The sequence below is a fragment of the Amphiprion ocellaris genome, chromosome 15 (assembly GCF_022539595.1).
Source record: "Amphiprion ocellaris isolate individual 3 ecotype Okinawa chromosome 15, ASM2253959v1, whole genome shotgun sequence".
NCBI classification, from domain to species: Eukaryota; Metazoa; Chordata; class Actinopteri; family Pomacentridae; genus Amphiprion; species Amphiprion ocellaris.
Genome location: NC_072780.1, coordinates 15,501,076 through 15,518,785, shown reverse-complemented (window position 1 = coordinate 15,518,785; position 17,710 = coordinate 15,501,076). Strand labels below are relative to the sequence as shown.

At 42.1% G+C, this 17,710-nt stretch overlaps 1 protein-coding gene across 3 annotated transcripts in view; it reads right to left on the bottom strand.

The window, feature by feature from the left end:
* The window catches only part of kiaa1522 (KIAA1522 ortholog), a 46,548-nt gene extending 30,171 nt beyond the window's left edge, over nt 1–16,377 (bottom strand). For 2 of the 3 annotated variants that reach the window (XM_055017848.1, XM_055017849.1), the window contains exons 1-2: nt 15,992–16,377; nt 14,952–15,358 (exon numbers count right to left, since the gene is read on the bottom strand). In XM_055017848.1, the coding sequence (XP_054873823.1) occupies nt 14,952–15,183 (232 nt within the window). In that variant the 5' untranslated portion in view covers nt 15,184–15,358; nt 15,992–16,377. Of the gene's footprint in view, nt 1–2,366; nt 2,916–14,951; nt 15,359–15,991 lie in introns of those variants that run through there. The other variant, XM_023283012.3, reaches the window with a different exon arrangement.
* Between the last annotated feature and the right edge of the window lie 1,333 nt (nt 16,378–17,710).

The window sequence follows — 17,710 nt, the reverse complement described above, 5'->3', positions numbered from 1 at the left end:
TTAGTGAAGAAATGCTCCGAATCAGACTGATGAAATCCAGCTGGGGTTCTCCCTGCAGAGTTTACAGTTATGCAAAAGTAATATGAAACATCTGGAGACTCATCAGCTGCTTCACTTGATTTTAAAAAGGGCCCAAGAAAGATAGGATGACGGTGCAGAGACAGTGTGTAGGGGCTTGTGTCTGGCTCCATCTGCATCACTGACCACCTGTGGATGCGAGTTCATAGTGACGTCGTGCTCACATTTACAGATAAACAGGTAATATCGCTTGGTAAGGTATTATCTAATGACATACGCTCAGTCTGGAGAAATGTTTACCAAAATGTGACTTTTCAGCAGCTACTGAGAAGCATAACCTCAAGAAGAAAACACTCCCATGTATGACCTTGAGCATAAAAACAGAAAAATCCTAGCAGTCAAAGTGTGACATCCAGTCGTTTCTCAGTCTGTGAAGTGCTAAAGCCCTGGACATAAACAACCTCTCAGGTGTTGTGAAGGACGCCAGGCAGGGCTCAGCTTTGGAACGAGCCCAGAGCCACAGAGATGACACATGTTTCAGGAGCACAGTGAGGATCTAGTTCATCTCCTGCATGTTTCTCTGCTACAACAGAAAGCACTGTGCTGCCTTAACTGCATCTTTAATCCATTAGCTATGCTTTACTACTGTAGAAAAAACCCAACACAACTTAAAAGACAATTTCATCAACCGACATGAACATGTACACCACGATATGCAGTACAATGCACTACCTCCTTTTCTCTCTTGCTCTATGTGGCTTCATTTTTGTTATTGTGTAGCAAGAAAGCAATTACAATCACCTCAAAAGCAGTAATTGAGTCTCATTCTGACATGCTCTGAGAAGTTGTGTTTGTGTGCTGGATGGGTGCCCATGCGTAAGGAAATGGGTTGGAATGTAGGAATGCATTCACACCCCGAGTTTCTGAATAAACTACCCATGAATGAGGTGGCGAAGAGAAGGAGACAATCACACACACCCACACAGACATCGACCACCCTGACAGCAGATGTGTTTGCATGTCTAGCATAGTCTATCTATTTTGTACACAGACACACACACATGCCATCCTGATGTTTGGATAAGAGACATTCTTGCTTTACTAACAGCTGATGAGTAACTCCGTGCCCTTAACACACAGGGTTCGCTACTCCATGGAAAGCAGCAGCATCAGGGATCAAATTCAGATGCGATGGTGAGGCGTAAGATGTGCAGAAGGTTGAAGATAAATATCGAGATAACAAAATCCAAACCTCTTTTGTAAAATACAGAATTCAACATAAGAGTGTTGCATTTATTTCATTTGGAAGTGTAGCTGTAAAAAAAGACACAACCACAGGAAAAAATGGAAGTCTGTTAAAAGCTCATTAGTCTTCATTGTTACCGCTGTTTGGCTCCAGCCAGTGATGCTCATATTTCATGTCGGCAGTAATGTAATCTGCTGATCAGAAGCCTCTTTTTTATTCACTAATCATCATCTTTATTTCAAAATGAAAAGCAAAACAAGAAAGTTTACAAAAATTACCATATTTGATAACTTTGATGAGTGAACATTAGCGACCCAACAACCCCTAATCAAGAACTGAAAAACAAGAGATGGGGTAAAATGATCGGGTGTAACAATCACAGCAACAAAAAACAGGATAAAAATAGACTTGGCTGAAGACAGAAAATATGAAACAGAAAGCAACACATGAGAAAAGATTATGTCGGCGGCACCCCTCGAGAAAAACAAATCTCAGTGGCGGAGCATTATCTGACAATCTGTCTGTGTCAGTGTGTGTTGAACCAGTTTGTCAGGTGTTTTTTGTTGCTTCAGGGCCAGTTAACAGAGACAACGATCAGCGTGGGACAGGCTAAGCTCTATTTTCCACTGCAGGTATAGTGGCCTGGCAGTGACAACACAGAGAGTCATGAAATAATGCTCTCTCCCACCCACACACATATAATCACACACTGTGGCATGAAGGTGGATGGATGGAAGTGTGGTGAAAAGGAGCAGCAGAAAAGGTAAACTCAGTGTCAGTCGTAAATTCAAACGCTCTGTTAAATCCGTCAGCAGGAAAAACAAATCGGCAGAACAAAAACAGAAAAAAAAAAAACACTTTTGCCGACACGCAACCCTCTTCTGCACACTCATGCAATAAGCAGGATGCCTTGAAGCTGACGAAGGTAAAGTCAGCATGAGAATATTGTCATTCTGCACCTAAAAAGCTTACGGTAGGAACTAATTCACATGACCACACACACAGCTGACTACACAAGTCAGCTTTAGCCTCATCTATTCTCAAACTCCAAGCCCAATTTTACAATCGACAAAGACATTCCTACAAGCAGCTCTCCTCTTACCTGTTTTAAGTTTGTCTGGAGGTCCAAACAGCCATAAGCCGGTGGGATTTTCCCGGTTGGGACTCAGGCACGGAGGGGAAGACAAGTTTTTATCTGTCTGGACCTTCTTCTTCTTCTGGATGCTGTTCCCCATTTTGGGGCAGTCCTGCAGACCCTAAAGCGGGTCTACCATCTCGTCGTCCTGTAGCATGACATCTGTATTCCTACTCTTGAATCCCTCGTTCTCCGGCATGAGCGTTCACTCTAAGTCAATAAAAGCCCTCCTGAATCCCTGTGGTCAAATCATTCCTGCTGATTCAGCCCTGCTGACACACACACACACACACACACACACACACACACCACAGTATCCTTGCTAAAGACCCACTGACACCATTCCTATAAGACAAACAAGCTCCAGCTGTCACTCTATCATAAAAGCAGATCCAGCAAGTTAAAAAAAAAAAAATGCAACACACACATTCAAATCAGTCCTCTTCTCCAAGCTCACACACTGCTAGTCGTGTACATCCAGCTGCTGGAGCAACATCCAACACTGACAAGCTCAAGTGTGTGTGTCTGTGTATGTATGTGATTGTGTGTGTGCCCCTCCCACTCACTGCCTCTGTGATCGCTCTGCTCCCGAGCTGAGAATTCACACAGCTGAGCGTTGTCAGTGTCAGAGAGGGCTGAAAACACAAACACACACTTAGCTCCATCATATGGACCATTCAATGATTGACAGTTTTCTCTCGTTGATGAAGGCACCTCCACGAATTTTCTCTTACACTGAGTGGTGATCAGTGGTCTTTATTCCAAACCATTAGGAGCCCAGCTGACAGATCCTGTCAACACAATGTAGTGATGGAGAAAACACAGAATTCTCTGTCACACACACAGTCGTGCACACAGAAAGCCGCTGATGGGAATAGAGCAGCGTATCAGTCGTGTTTATGCTTTGGACCGAGGAACAAAAATAAGGAATAAATACTGAGATAAAGGCAAGAGTGCAGACTGAAAACACCAAAGGGATGCTTAATATTTCAGCTGACAGGTGCAGCTCTTCTGTCAGGCACCTTTTGAAATTCCCCACACACATGTGGACGTACACATGCCGATAGAAAACCAGGAAGAGCAGGATCCGTGCCGGTCAGCCAGTCAGACAGATCAAAGCTTGTTTTGCGATGAGAACATTCCAGCTAAGCTTAGAGGAAATACAGATGCTGAGCCAGACGGGTGAGTTACGAGAAAGAGAGATGATGGGGAATTCTGGAGAAATAACTTCACTAATGTTAAATAGGGCACCAACTAACAACAAAGAAACCAGTAGTCACATTTAAGGGTACAACACTGCAGCAATCTTTACTGAAATTTGTCCTCTTCCTCATTCCCTCTGCCTCCTCACATCTACTCCTAAAAATAAACATATCCGACTTGTTGAAAAGTCCCTGAATACTGTGTCAGTGATGATGTCGTGGCCTTAACTAAATGCCGGTCTCACATCTTGTGGATCGATCCAGAACGAGGTCAGAGAGAGACATATGGAAAGAGAGAGAAGACACCATCGGTACGCTGCTCGTATCATGCGAAACAGAGATTCTTCGTAGCGGAACAAAATGGAGGAAGAGGAAGGGAGAGAGATGATGAAGAGCAAGAAAATGAAACCACACACACCCTTCATCGTGGTCACCCTGTTCATGCTTCCTCCCACCACCCCTCCATCTCTGACTCCTCTGATGTACTGCTAGAAGATGAAAAGCCTCCAATAAAAAGCAGATTTACTATCTGGGGAGGGAGAGAAGAGGGGGGTTAGTGTGGAAGAAGAGAGCTGCCAGGCAAAGAATTTACAATCCCGAGAAGAGGCATCGATTTGAATCTGAGGAGCAGGAGGACTGACTGGGAATTCCCAAATATGAATCATGAATGCTTAGAGTATATGTGTTAAAATGCAGGAGAGAAAAAGGCAGATGTGTACGTATGATATCACTCGAACTTCCGTTTGTGGATTGTAAACTGATCTGCAATAAAACGCTCAGAAAGACGTGCTGCCTCCTAATGCAGAACCACACCCAGTACATTTGTGCTGGTCGAGTACTCTGAGCTCCCTATCTCATCTGTCATAGAGAGCTATAAGAGCGCACTTAGTGGGTGTGTGTGTGTGTGTGTGTGTGTGTGTGTGTGTGTGTGTGTGTGTTGGATGCTCTGTACCCTGTCCTCACCTATGAGCTGCCAAACGTGCCCCAGATACATTTAAATATGAGAGTGATCAAAGTGTGTGTCATTGTCAAGAGAGATTTTAGGAATTGACAGTTGCAGGGAACTCAAAGGAGAGCAGAGTGTCAGTGTGTGCGTGTGTATGTGTGTGTGCACGTGCACATGCATACTTTAAAGGGCATATGTTTGGAGGAATGCCGTTGTCAGGGAATTCTTGTCAGAGAACACGGTTGTCAGGGTGACCATCACCAAGGTCTTAAGACACAATTACGGGATCTACCTTTGGAAATGTTTTTGTCTCTGTACTTTTGTTAATGTGTGTGTGTGTGTGTGTGTGTGTTTGTGTGTGTGTGTGTGTGTGTGTGTGTGCGTGTGTGTGTGTGTGTGCCTGATCTCACTAATAGTGGCCTGAATAGGAGCATTCAGTGTTTAAAGAAAGTCCTTCTACCTTGTAAAACAGTATATGACCTTGATCATATCGCTTCACCTTGGTACGAGTCTTTACAGTTACATCCTCACTAGTGGATTTAATAAACCCACTAACACCAGCCCAGCACTCCCATCTTGTGGCAAAGCTCAGCTATCACCACAAAAACCCCCTCAGGACAAACAGCAGTGATGCAAAGCTCTTTGTAATCATAATAATTTAATAATCAGAGCTGCAGACCTAAAAGAGCAACAGTTTCTTCCTGTATTCAGACCTGCAGGTCGACTCTAACCGGCAACATCTACTGGCAAAAATAAGCAGATGCAGAGGTTAAACAGGCCAATGAGCGCCATCTACAGGCAAGAAAAAGGAAGGAGTGGTGCGATTGTTTTCTCTTTGGTGTAGCTGCAGTGTCAATGAATGAGAATGTGTGTCTGAGGTGCCAAATGTGATGAGCTTTGTTAACTGCTGTGCATTTTCTACTGAATAGCGGCAGAAATACAAAGTTCATGCTGCTCTGAATGTCACCATGTGTCCTTCGTCCTCCTGGTTGGTTTGTCTCCTAAACGGGAATGCAAAGACTGAAAAAAAGGCAAAAGAAAACAACTATGTAAAAATGGTGTTGGATAATTTAACTACAAACCAAAAGCGTTTTTCAGTTTGTACAATAGTTGGCCAGGTGACTGTTCTTTCACAGTAAAACTTTAGCCATCCTCCTGCAGCTTTAATCTCTGTTCTAGGCTCCGACCACCAGATGAGCACACACTGCAGATGGGCAACAATAATCTTGACAAAATTAAGCATTACTTTGTGGCTGTACTCATTGTTCAAACCCTACTCTCTCAAAAGAAAGCCCTCCATCTAAACCATTTCTCCACCACACCTTTTTATTAATCCAATCTTACATGTTCAAGAAGAGCCTGTGAGTGGCTAAAATGTCTTGGCTGGATTTTCTAAAGCCTGAAAATGGAGCCAGGAAGAAATGCAAAAGTCTCAGTTCCTCTTCAGCCACTTGAATTAAAATATACTGAAAGGTTAGTATTTAAAGTCCTGCCTACCGCAGCTTTAAGGGCTTTTTTGGGATTTTCATGTACAAGTAATCCCTTGTGCTGTTACAAAGCTGCAAACTCAACTGTATATTATATATTTATCCACTAGAGACAGAATCCTGTTACATTTTTATTAATTATTGTATTAAAGCTAGCAGTTAATATAGATCATTACTTAAATATACATTATACACCCTTAAAGAAAACTGCAGCTATAAAAAAAAGTAACTATCATAACCTGCAGCTGTTAAATTACAGAGTTGCAATGATTAGTAATTTAACCCTTTAGCCAATAATTGCTGATTTCAGCTTATAAAATAGAAGGTTTCTATGTCTTATATGATATTAAACTGAACGCAACTGAGTTTTGGACTCTGGGAAATGAGGACAATTGACTTTGCTGAGCCTCTAATTACTTTCCTTGCTTGTAGGTGGTGACATAAACTGCCGTAGCCGATGATGTCACTTTCCCATTGCTAATGTGAGATGGCATTTACAGACAACACAGGTCCCGAGGAGAAGCCTGCTAAATATAAGTATCCAAGCCTGACAGTTTGTAAGACCACTAGAGTCCAATCAGATGATCAATCATGCTGCAGCATAGATCAGAAACAAACACGAGCTAAAGTGACATCGGTTAGTGTTCCAAGAGGCTGTACCAAGTGCAAGTTAACAGAACATATAAGGCCTCAAGTGTTGCTTTACTCAAGACTTGGATTCCTGAGTTGCTTTGTCATCGTGGTGACTATTCTTCTCTTTGCAGAGGAAAAAATGTCAGAAAGACGGAACACGCAGCTGGATCAGGTAAACAGTGTTCAACAGGTGTATCTGTTACATCACATTACATAACAAAAACCACACACACACACACACACACACACCTACACACACACCTACACACACACACACACACACATACACACACACACACCCACACACCTACACACACACACACACACACACACACACACACACACACACACACACACACACACACACACACACACACACACACATAGTCTTCAGGGCAAATCAGTTGTACATCCTTGTGTATACAGACTCCCACTCCCTCAGTCCCACGCTGATGTCCTCCAGCTGCTTCCCCGCCACATCAAACACACCCAGTCCTATAAAGCAACCCATTACCTTTGATTCCGTAAACATGAACTCTGGAAAAACACTGGATGATGAACACAAGTCATTTCAGCGACCTCTTCCTGCCTAAATGTATCAATGATATTTGTTTTGACGAGATGTATGCATGTTTCTCTGAAGAAAAATATCTGAAGAACTGCTAAAATTAGCTGTATCTTCTATTCCCGACAGTAAATAGGACTAAATTCATTGTCACAAATGGGGATAGGGACCTACAAATACTTTCATATTCAAGTGACTTTTCAGTATTTGTTTTGTTGTGCATGTGTGAATGTGTTTTGTTGGGTTCTATCAACATGTGGGTGAAACAACATTTGACAATACGGATTTAATATGAACAGTGGAGGGCTGTGGCCTCAATTCTTGGTTTGTGTTTCTGGCTTTTCCGTGTTATTTCCATTCCTTCTCCTGCAGCACATGTCTGCATGCTACCGTACTGTAAATCCTCCTCACATTAAACATGACTTGAAAGACAAATAATGTTTCACTCCGACATCACAGCCGGACCCTATTGTTGCCTCACGGTATTGCTGCCACAGCGACGTGTTCCTCACAATGCCGTTGCCTGGGAGACGTTTACCTCAGCAACGTAGCTTTAGGTCTGCGGTGACGGATGAGGGTTGGAGCTATCTGCTTACCCAGGTAAAATTACCTCGCTCATCCAAGTGTGTGTGCGAGCAGTGAATGATGATGACAAGGGCACATAGTGGGGTTACATTAAACTTTCACACACCTCCATCTCTGCTGCACACTTTTCTTTGCCCTCCACTCGCTGCTTTCATCCTGTCAGACTGTATTAAAGTAGCCCTGAGTTGTGGCCTGTAAAAGAGCTAAGTGCTGTATACAATGTTCTCTATGTAATGAGATGCTTGCTCTTCAATTACGCTGCTGGGTCTGTAATCTACATTATAGTTTGTGAATCTACACACCCTGACTGCACTTTGTGATGTGGCAGCCACACACACACACAAACACACACACAAACCCAGATAGAGAAAATCAAGCAAAGAATGGGATCCATTACAAACAGATTTACAAGGCCTTCGTTTGTGATACAGTAAAAAGCGTTCTCATACAGACATGCACACGCGCGGCTTGCAGAAAACAATGACTACACACACGGGCACACATGTGGAATCCCGGGGATTGCGCAAAATGACCTCACTGCTCAAACAGCCAGCAGCCAAAGATGGGCTGCGCTGGACAAAGCAGGTAGTTGCGGGGGGCTCTATACGCCCTTGTGTGTGTTTGTGTGTGGAGGTGATGTAATGAATGTTGCCGCTGGTTTGGCGCCGCCCTAAGCCCGGCAATATGCCGCTGACACACAAACACTGAGATACCCTCTGATACAGGGTAGCACTCGGTCACACACCCTCACACACAGCTCTGCAGACGTCCGCACACAACCGTAAACACACCCTGATTACATGGTAAAAAGCAGCGACGACCAACACACCCACACTGGTGCTGAATAGAGGGTGTTAGGCAATCTGAGAAGCAAATCAAAAACAGTAATATGCTGTAATGACTGCGCAAAGAAACTGCAAAAACCCGAGGGTGAGAGAGAGGGATGTGTGTGTTTGTGTGTGTGTTGAGAAGTCGCTCTAATTAAAAAAGCATTGAGAGAGTGTTCCCTAAGAGTCCTCAAGACTGAATGGGGCTTTGTGATTCGTTGTAATCTCTCCTCTTCATCGCATAACTCTAGGCCCAATCTGGCATCCAGGCTGCCATGCACGCTCACGAGCACGCTCACAGACCTTGACACACACACAAAGCGCTCTGATACACGGCTCCGAGGAATTCAGTACATCAAAGACTGTTTTTTTTTTTTTTTTTTTTTGTAGGAGAAGAATCTCTGAAAAATATAACCCACAGCCAGTGCTGGACTGCAGAGCTCTGGGTCACAGAGAAGCAGATCTGAGAGAATCATGCAGGGATGACACAGTTAATGTCAACCCACCAGCAAAGACATAATACAGTAAAGAGGACATGTAAGTAACCCATCATAAAGATGCACATGACTGACAGCAAGTATTTTACAAAGAAACAGGAAGGTGCAGTGGATCGCCAGAGAAAAACAGAATCACTGTGAACTTTGTGGATATAAAGAGTTGAATGTTAGTCTTGTCCACACATTACAAGATATACAATAATAAACTAGAGCAGGTGTCAAACATACGGCCCACGGTCCAAAAGTGGCCCGCTTGAGTTTCCAATCCGGCCCAAGGAATGACTTTGCAAAGTGTAAAAATTGCAGAGAATACATCAACTGCAAATTGTAAATGTGTAAAACTGGAAATTTAAAATAATTTATAGATGTTGACAAGTTGTTTTGATCATAAACTGTTATATCATTCAGTTCCAGATACCTGTGCTTTTGTAGATACACAGTCATCTGTAAGTTCTACTACACAAATGATAAACTGAGGCATAAAACTGTTGAAGTTGCACTTATTACTTAAAGGAATTTCAGGTTTTTCATATTTGTTTTGTACAAAGATACTTCATTAAACGTGAACATTTTCAGAATTGTACTTTGTTGCACTAAAACAAAGTTATTTATAGGTTATTATGCTGTGACTATACTGGTCTGGCCGACTTGAGATCAATTTGGGCTGTATGTGGCCCCTGACCTAAAATGAATCTGACACCATTAAACTAGAGCATTAAAGCCACTGACAGGTAAGGTGAATACAACTGATCATCTTATTATAATGCAATGCTCTGCTGGTGAACTTTGGGTTCTGGCACTCATATAGATGTTACTTTAACATGTACTGAAAACCTAAACAATGACCAAACACATCCCTCATATGACAATGCCACTCTCTAACAGCAGCGACCTCCCCCAGCAGGGCTAGGCAGCCTGCCTCACTGCAAAACACTGCTCAGCATCACCTTGAGGATCATGAAAAATAAAGCATTGACCCAGCCTCCAAACTCTGAATCTCAGTCTCAGGTAAGAGCATCTGCAGGATGTGCTGAAACAAGCCTGGTACATGGAGGCTCCATCCTGCAATCCGACATCCTGGTGCCAAACACAGCAGGACTCACCAAGAGGTCCCTTATCCATGCTCCAATTGGTCAGAGCTGTTGAGGTCCAATATTAGACATGTGGTTTAAATATGTCTAGTATGGCTGTTATAAGAAGTGAAATAATGCACTACTACTTTGTTTTCTTTGGTCCATTTTAAGCAGTTCACATTAGTGCAGAAATTGGGGGGAAAAGAGGACATAGGATGTGAGAAGGACAGTAGGGCCAGAGTGAAACTTTATAACACCGTTAGAGGCATCATCTCCCTAAGTTCAAACAAGCTCGCACAAACCACGTTCAAACTGACGTCTGTGTGCAGCCCAAAATTACAAGAGCAGTCAATGAATGAAATACGTAGATATGACCTACTGTGCACATAAAAAACAAGAAAAGCCGAGATGTACCCACAAACAAAATGACCTTGCGCTGAGCACAGGCATGTGTTATGCATGTGTACGTTATGTTCAGATATCGAATCGCGTGATCTAAATATGTAGCGGGCGGCAGGAATTGATGGGACTCAGAAACATCCCCACAATTTAATCAAGTGTTCCTTGCAGCATTTCCGATGGAGAAGTCCCGATAAGTCAGCAGCAGTCGATTTTTAGTAGGAGCGCCATCAAGTGATCGTCAGCAGGCAGCCGATGTAGCGTTCATTTCAACAAATCCAAGGATACAGACTATAAGCTGCATCATTGCCAAAATCTAATCAGTTGGTCCTTGTGTCATTTCTGACCTCCCCTGAAAATTTAATCCAAATCCGTCTGTCCATTTTTGAGTAATGTTGTTAAGAGACAGACAGACAGACAGACAAACCAACGCTGATCATCACATAGCTCTGCCGAGGCTCCGCCTCCTTGACGGAATAACAAAGTCCTCCAAGTGGATTTAATCAAACTAGAAAAGCAGTATAAGAACAACACAACAACACACAACTGACCATTTGTTGTTCTGAAGGAAGGATAATCAAGTCTTAAGTCTGCCACATGCTAATGATCTAAACATACTGACTAGCTAAATATCAACAACATTAATTTTCTAAACAGGTTATGTGAATTGTGCAAATTGTATTTCTTTCTTCTGCAGTCTTTGCTTGACTTGTAGATAATAAGATAATATTTTTTATAGTTAGAACAGAAAAAGCAAAAGCTTTCATCTACACATACTTGTACAAACTATGTAGGAGACTTCAATCTAAATCTATGTAGGTTTGAAATGAAATAATAAACCAAAGCAAAAGCAGTATAGCCACGTAGACCCAGCTGTTGGACAGAGGTGAGTGTTCGGAGGTGTGTGTATACTTGTGTTTGCTGAAAATACGTTGTGTTTGTGTGTAACTGCATGTGTATCAGTGAGAGCTTATCTGGTACATACTAATTCTTTGTCTCCTCAGGTCGACAAAGTCGCCCAACGGGTTTAGAAAGAATGAACTGCAGCCACAGAAAAATAAAAGTGCAATGCACCAATTGTTTACTGGTGGGAAAAGACTTTCCTCACTTTCTGTTTTCAGACAAAGTGCCAAAGAAATCAAGTCCAAACCTAACAATGTGCTCACACACACATAAAAACAGGTGAGATAGAAAGACTGGCGGTTTGTAGTTGTGAAATCTTATTAGTGATCTTTTGCTGGAATAGGAGGCTCCAAAGGCTACATAGCTTCTGTGGATGGTGAATGTTTTGACAAAATGTTGGTAACAACTCATATTCAAATAAACAGCTGCTTTTGGAATATTTTAAGGATTAACACAAAACAGGCAAATCATTCTGTCCACTGGCCAATTTCTGCTGTAATTTCACAGATATGTCTTCAAATTCAAACTTTCACTTGATAGTAAACACATCTTAAGTTGTTTAGAGCTCGCCTCCAGTGACTCTCTATCTACTTTAGTCACCAGAAAGCTAAGACAATAGTTACTAAACAGAAAACACAAGTGGAAAAAAGCAGTAACTCGACATAAATACAACCTATTTATGACTTTCTGCAATCTGTTTCTTGTCATGCCTCTCAGTGGTCCTCTTTAGTCTTAAAATGGAAAATCACTGACACCAAATGCCCAAAAAATATGGTTCCCACACATTCTTCACCTCCGCCTTTGACCACATCCTCTGCTGGGGAATTATTAGCACTACTACTAGTTAATCCTTGGTGTCAGATGGAGTCACTGTTGTGACTGTGTTCTACACAGACCTCACAGAACCACAATATAGGGCATAAGAAGGGATCATGGAAGTCCCTTTTAGGCGGAACAAGTACAAAAACCACAAAGGAGACCAGCCAAAAAAAGTTTGAAAGACTGTGAATCTGGATTTCCAAGGGTTACTACAGTAACACATGCACACACACAATGACAGAAGAGAAAAGGATGGGTTTAGGGGTGGAACAAAAACAGGAAATGGGGACTGTGGGTAATCTCTGTGCTGCCGACCAAGCAAACGCATCAGTAAACAGAAAAGGGGATTAGACCCCTGCGTCAGTGTATTTGCGTGTGTCACATTTGGCATTATATAAATGTCCAGACTGATGTTCAGACAATAACAAAAGTTCTCTCAACTTTAAATCTTAATCCAAAAGTCAACACATTCTTCAGGAACACATCATAACCACACAGACTGCGATCATAACAGACAAAACAAGACAAAATTATACTGCATAGTCACCAAACAAGCACAATGCGCCTTTAAAACGCTGATCCTGAACTAACCTTAACCTCGACAAGGAATATGCATGACAAGCTGTGACAGAATTTGTATTCATCTTTTTATGGGGAAGACAAACTTCTATTATTGATATTAGAATGACTTTCTGTACATGATCCTCTCTTACTTCATTCAGCTGCTGAGAAACAACTTTTGCAGTTTTACTATATAGCAAAATTAGCGATTTAACGTAATGTTTTCTTAACAGTTTACTAACTTGTTTTTAGACACTTTGTGGAAGTGCAACAAACTGTAAAAACAATACAAGCATTTATTAATACTTATAAAGCTGTTATAGAGAATATCTTAGCCAACAAGTGCACATTTAAACTTCCAGCGGACACAGACATTTGTGTTTCTATAAATGTAAAATTTCAGCTCCTTTTGACTCTTTTTCTATCTTAACTAAATCCTAAGGAGGTCTCTTGAAGTGCTACTGAAACAGCACTACTATGAATCAGCTTCACAATTACTAACTACAGAATGTCTCTCTCTTATTCAGTGTTGGATGAGTTGCGTACAGTGAGGTTTTTGCTGAAAACAGCTGGCTGCTGTGGCTAAAAATTATGTCCATGAAAGCAGGGAGAGAGAATGGAAACTGCAAAAGTTAGGGACCATAAAAACAAAACAAGTATGAAGCTGAGTGAATAAAAGGCTCCAGTGAGTCGCAGCTGAATCACTGGCAACCCTGTTTCCCAAAAATCCTATTCTTGTACAAAAAACTGCATTTATCATTTACATTTTGAAAGAAAAGTATTTCCTCCCTGGAAAATAAGACTGTGAAAAAAGGTTTCCAGCTTGAGGAAGTCACAAAATTCGCACAAGAAAACAAGAGAAGAAGACGGGAGAGATCTCAGTTTTTTTAGTCTCAGACATAAGTTAGTTTTTTACTTGTTCTTTAGTTTTGCTTTATGCTTGTTGTTTGGTTACATTTAGGCATGAAAACTATATGGTTAGGTTTACGAAAATATCATGTCAGCACTTTTCCAACAAGAAAAGCACTCAGAGAGCACAGTTCTCCGCCAAAGTTGCTCAGGTGTTGTATGATTTCCAGAGGTGGATTTGTAGTAGGATTGCAACCATGTGATCATCAGCAGGCAGCTGATGTAGTGTTCACTTGCTGTCATATTTACAGTGACATGTGCCGCTATTTCGCAATGATACGCAAATCCTTAACAAATCCATGGATCCAGACTATCAGCCGCATCACTGCCAAAATCTAATCACTTGGTCTTTGTTTCACTTCTGACCTTCCCTGAAAGTTTAATCCAAATCCGTTTGTCCGTTTTTGAGTAATGTTGCTAAAAGACAGACAAACAGACGGACAAACCAATGTCTATTGTCACATCACTCTGCCACGTTCCTTGACGGAGTAATGATAACCCCACATTAGGAGCTTAAATTAATTTTCTTAGTTTTAGGAAAATAACTTGATTTGGGTTAAAACACGACTCTCTCACAATATGCTTGAATCTTCTCCTCTTTTCTGGGATACCAGCGTAGCAAGTTTTGCTCCATCTAATATATGATTTGGTTGCTGAAAAGGATCCACAATAAAGAGATAAAGTAAATGATAGGTTGAGCTGATTTGCGATATGTCAGACAAATTGACAAACTGTAATTACCATTGCAGTTTAGCTGTATAGGAATGGAATTTTTGGGAAACTGTGGGTTTGTCACGACAAGCAACAACTTCTACATGCCTTGATACATATTGAATGCAAAAATATTGATCTGTGCAGCATTAATGACATCACAGATTAAAGATGTGAATTTACTTGTTCAGATTTAAACTGAAATATGCTTTTTAACATTTATAAATACAGACTGTATGAATGTTGAATTCTATTTTGTGTGGAATTTTGCAAAACGATGCTGAGAAATGACATTGAAAGTCTTTAAATTTGCAAGAGTGTAATTATCTAGGAGCTGACACTTCCTCTATCAACTTACCTTGTCACTCTGTACTAAAGAATCAGCTGAACACCTAAACTATACAAAGGTCAAATGTAACATGACAACCCACTCACCTTTTGTGGGGTCGTGGTTCTGAAGTCCCAGTTTGGGCTCCGTCACACCGGTACCGGTACGGTTCAGTCCATTCCCGACGGTCTTCTTCCTCCGGCTCCCCTTCAACCAGCTGAAGGCTTGTCCCAGGGAGCTTCCTGGCTTCCTCTGCCCACGCTGAGCCCTCACCTCCCGGGCTAAGATCTCAGTGATGTCCTTGGGCACCAGGTCACCTGTAGACCTCCTCCGGGACATCCTGGAGGTTGGTCCTGGAAGCTACGGTCCAGTTCTTCCACCTGGATCAGTGTGTCTGTCCGCTGTTGGAAATAAGTCACAGGATCTGAAACCTTCCAGCTCTCCAGGGTTTGATGAAGCCTTCTGTCCCTCTTTGGCCTCTCTTAGTGTCCCTGTTTTTTCTGTCTGTCACCACCTGGGACAACAATGAGATCAGCAGGATGAGAGAAGGAGGGCAAAAAGAGAAAGACATAAAAATAGGCTGAAAATGAAAGCTGCAGGGAGGACAGAGTGACATGAGAAATTAAGAACAAGTCAACGAAAAGAATAGATTAATTGAAATATCTAGATTGCCTAGAAGAACGCAAAGTCATGCAGGGTTATAACAAACTGCAATGGAAAAAAATAAAAACAGACAAGAGGATAAAACAGCAAAATGTACCATCCTGAATGTTAACCATGTATTAAAAATGCTCCCACTTGGTTCTCCTAAAGTTTTCCCGTTACTTGTCCGCCCCCACTCTCCTATTCTCTCATTTTGTGGATGTGGTGGCCCCAGGGAGGAGAGCTAGACCTCTGCAGCGTCTCTGTATGTGTGTGCATGCATGTGTGCCATGTGGTTCACATCAGCAGAAAAGTGGCTGAGTTAGAGAAGAGAAAGGAGCTCAATTCAATAAATCAACCCACAAAGAAAGACTTTAAATGCGTACTTTTTCTGACACAAAGACACACACAGATATTTGAGCACTCAAGATTATGTCACGTTAGCAAACAATACAATGTTATTGCTGTAAAATAGTCAGACACGACACGACTGTATACAACTTACTCAGCGAGCGGGTTGTCCTCTCCTCCGCTCCCCTCTTTTCTCTCAGCCTGAGAGCAGCATTGCAGAGCATGTGTGTGTGTGTTTGAGTGTTTAGCAGAGTGAATGAAGCTCCATGCTCTGTGAACAGTCAGTCCCTCCCTCTGTATGAGAGCCAGCCTCTCCTCCACCCTCCTACAGTCCTCTTAGGAGTTTACAACACCACTCTGGCTTCGGTTGCTTGTCTTCGTGTTCCAAAACAGCTGGTCTTTAGCACTATAGTTCAGATTTGAATCTTTTACTTAAGCTGCGTGCTTCATTAGTTGTTTCTTGGCCTGCAGTTTCATTTCCTTTTGTCTTTTCTCCTATAGCCTCCTTTCCGGGGATCAGGTGCAGTCATTAGTCTCCCTCAGGAAGGAAACCCCTGGGCCACAATCCATCATGGCAGCTAGGAAAGAAAAATACACACCTTAGAGCAATGCAACCATAAATAGATCACCCTATATCCAAAATGAGTGCAGTGTTGAAAGTTTGACTGGCAAAAATAAAGAATTTCAGCTGTTTTGTTAGAGCTAAGAGGGGATGGCTCCCTCCTGCTGTCACTGTGCAGCCATGTGGAAACCTGAAACTCCTTGTTAAATGTGACACAGACACACACACATACACACAGGTGGACAGGTAGGGCAGGTCACAAGGGGCCCGTTACCTTTAAGTCATGTTTAGTTGTACTCACAGTCAACACAAGCTCTGCCACTGAAATCTGAAGTCAGATTCAAATTGCTCTGTGGCGGCTACGGAGGAAGCTGACATCACTATATGGGGATGGGTGGGTGTGGACACTGGTTAGACGTGTGTGTGTGTGTGTGTGTGTGTGTGTGTGTGTGTGTGTGTGTGTGGGGGGGGGGGGGGGGGGTGCATATGTGTTGCTGGACTGGATCATCTGGTTTGAAGGTGGATGGAGACCCACAAAGAAAGAGGGAGCAGGAGGACAGGAGCTGGAGGTGGAAGAGAGTGAAACAGACCCGTGGCTTCATGTCACAAAATAATTTTTCAATCAGCAAAAAGTGGCTTCAACGTACTTATGTGATGCTCAGTGTTTTGTAACTGCTGCAATACGTCTACACCAAGAACTTAGACTGAACATATATGTTATTGTTAAGCAGTTAATCTCAGTCAGTACTGTCAAAACCTGCACCTACTGCCGCTTGTATATCCTTTGACCTTCTGAACCCCAAATAGTTTGTGGACATTTTTTGCTTATGTCACATTTTTACTCACTGTGGGTTAATTTTTAACTGCAATATAAAGTCCCGCACCTCTGTGGAAACACCATGCCCATGACTAGAAGTAGCAAAAATTCAGACATATCTTAAATGCAGTATAGCAAAGTTCCAAAGGCTTATGCTATAAAAAAAATGTAGCTTGGAATTCATTAACAATGCTGAGTGTATCTTTGAACAATGTGTTCCACTGAGCCATGCCGCATTTATTTTGCTCCTCAATTATGTTTTATTTTGCTTTCAGTCGCTCAAATTTTTTTCCATATTTGTGTTCTACTGGCTCTATGAAAGCAAAGCCTGCATTTCAGCCAAATACTCAGAATTTTTACCACATGACTGCTTTTCACAGCTGTGTTTCTGATGGCGTCTTGACTGTTCTTCGGAGCACAGATTTTTTTGTTTTATCCAGAATCAATTTTTCACAATTTGTGTATATTTCGCGAATTTTTAGATAAGACATGTA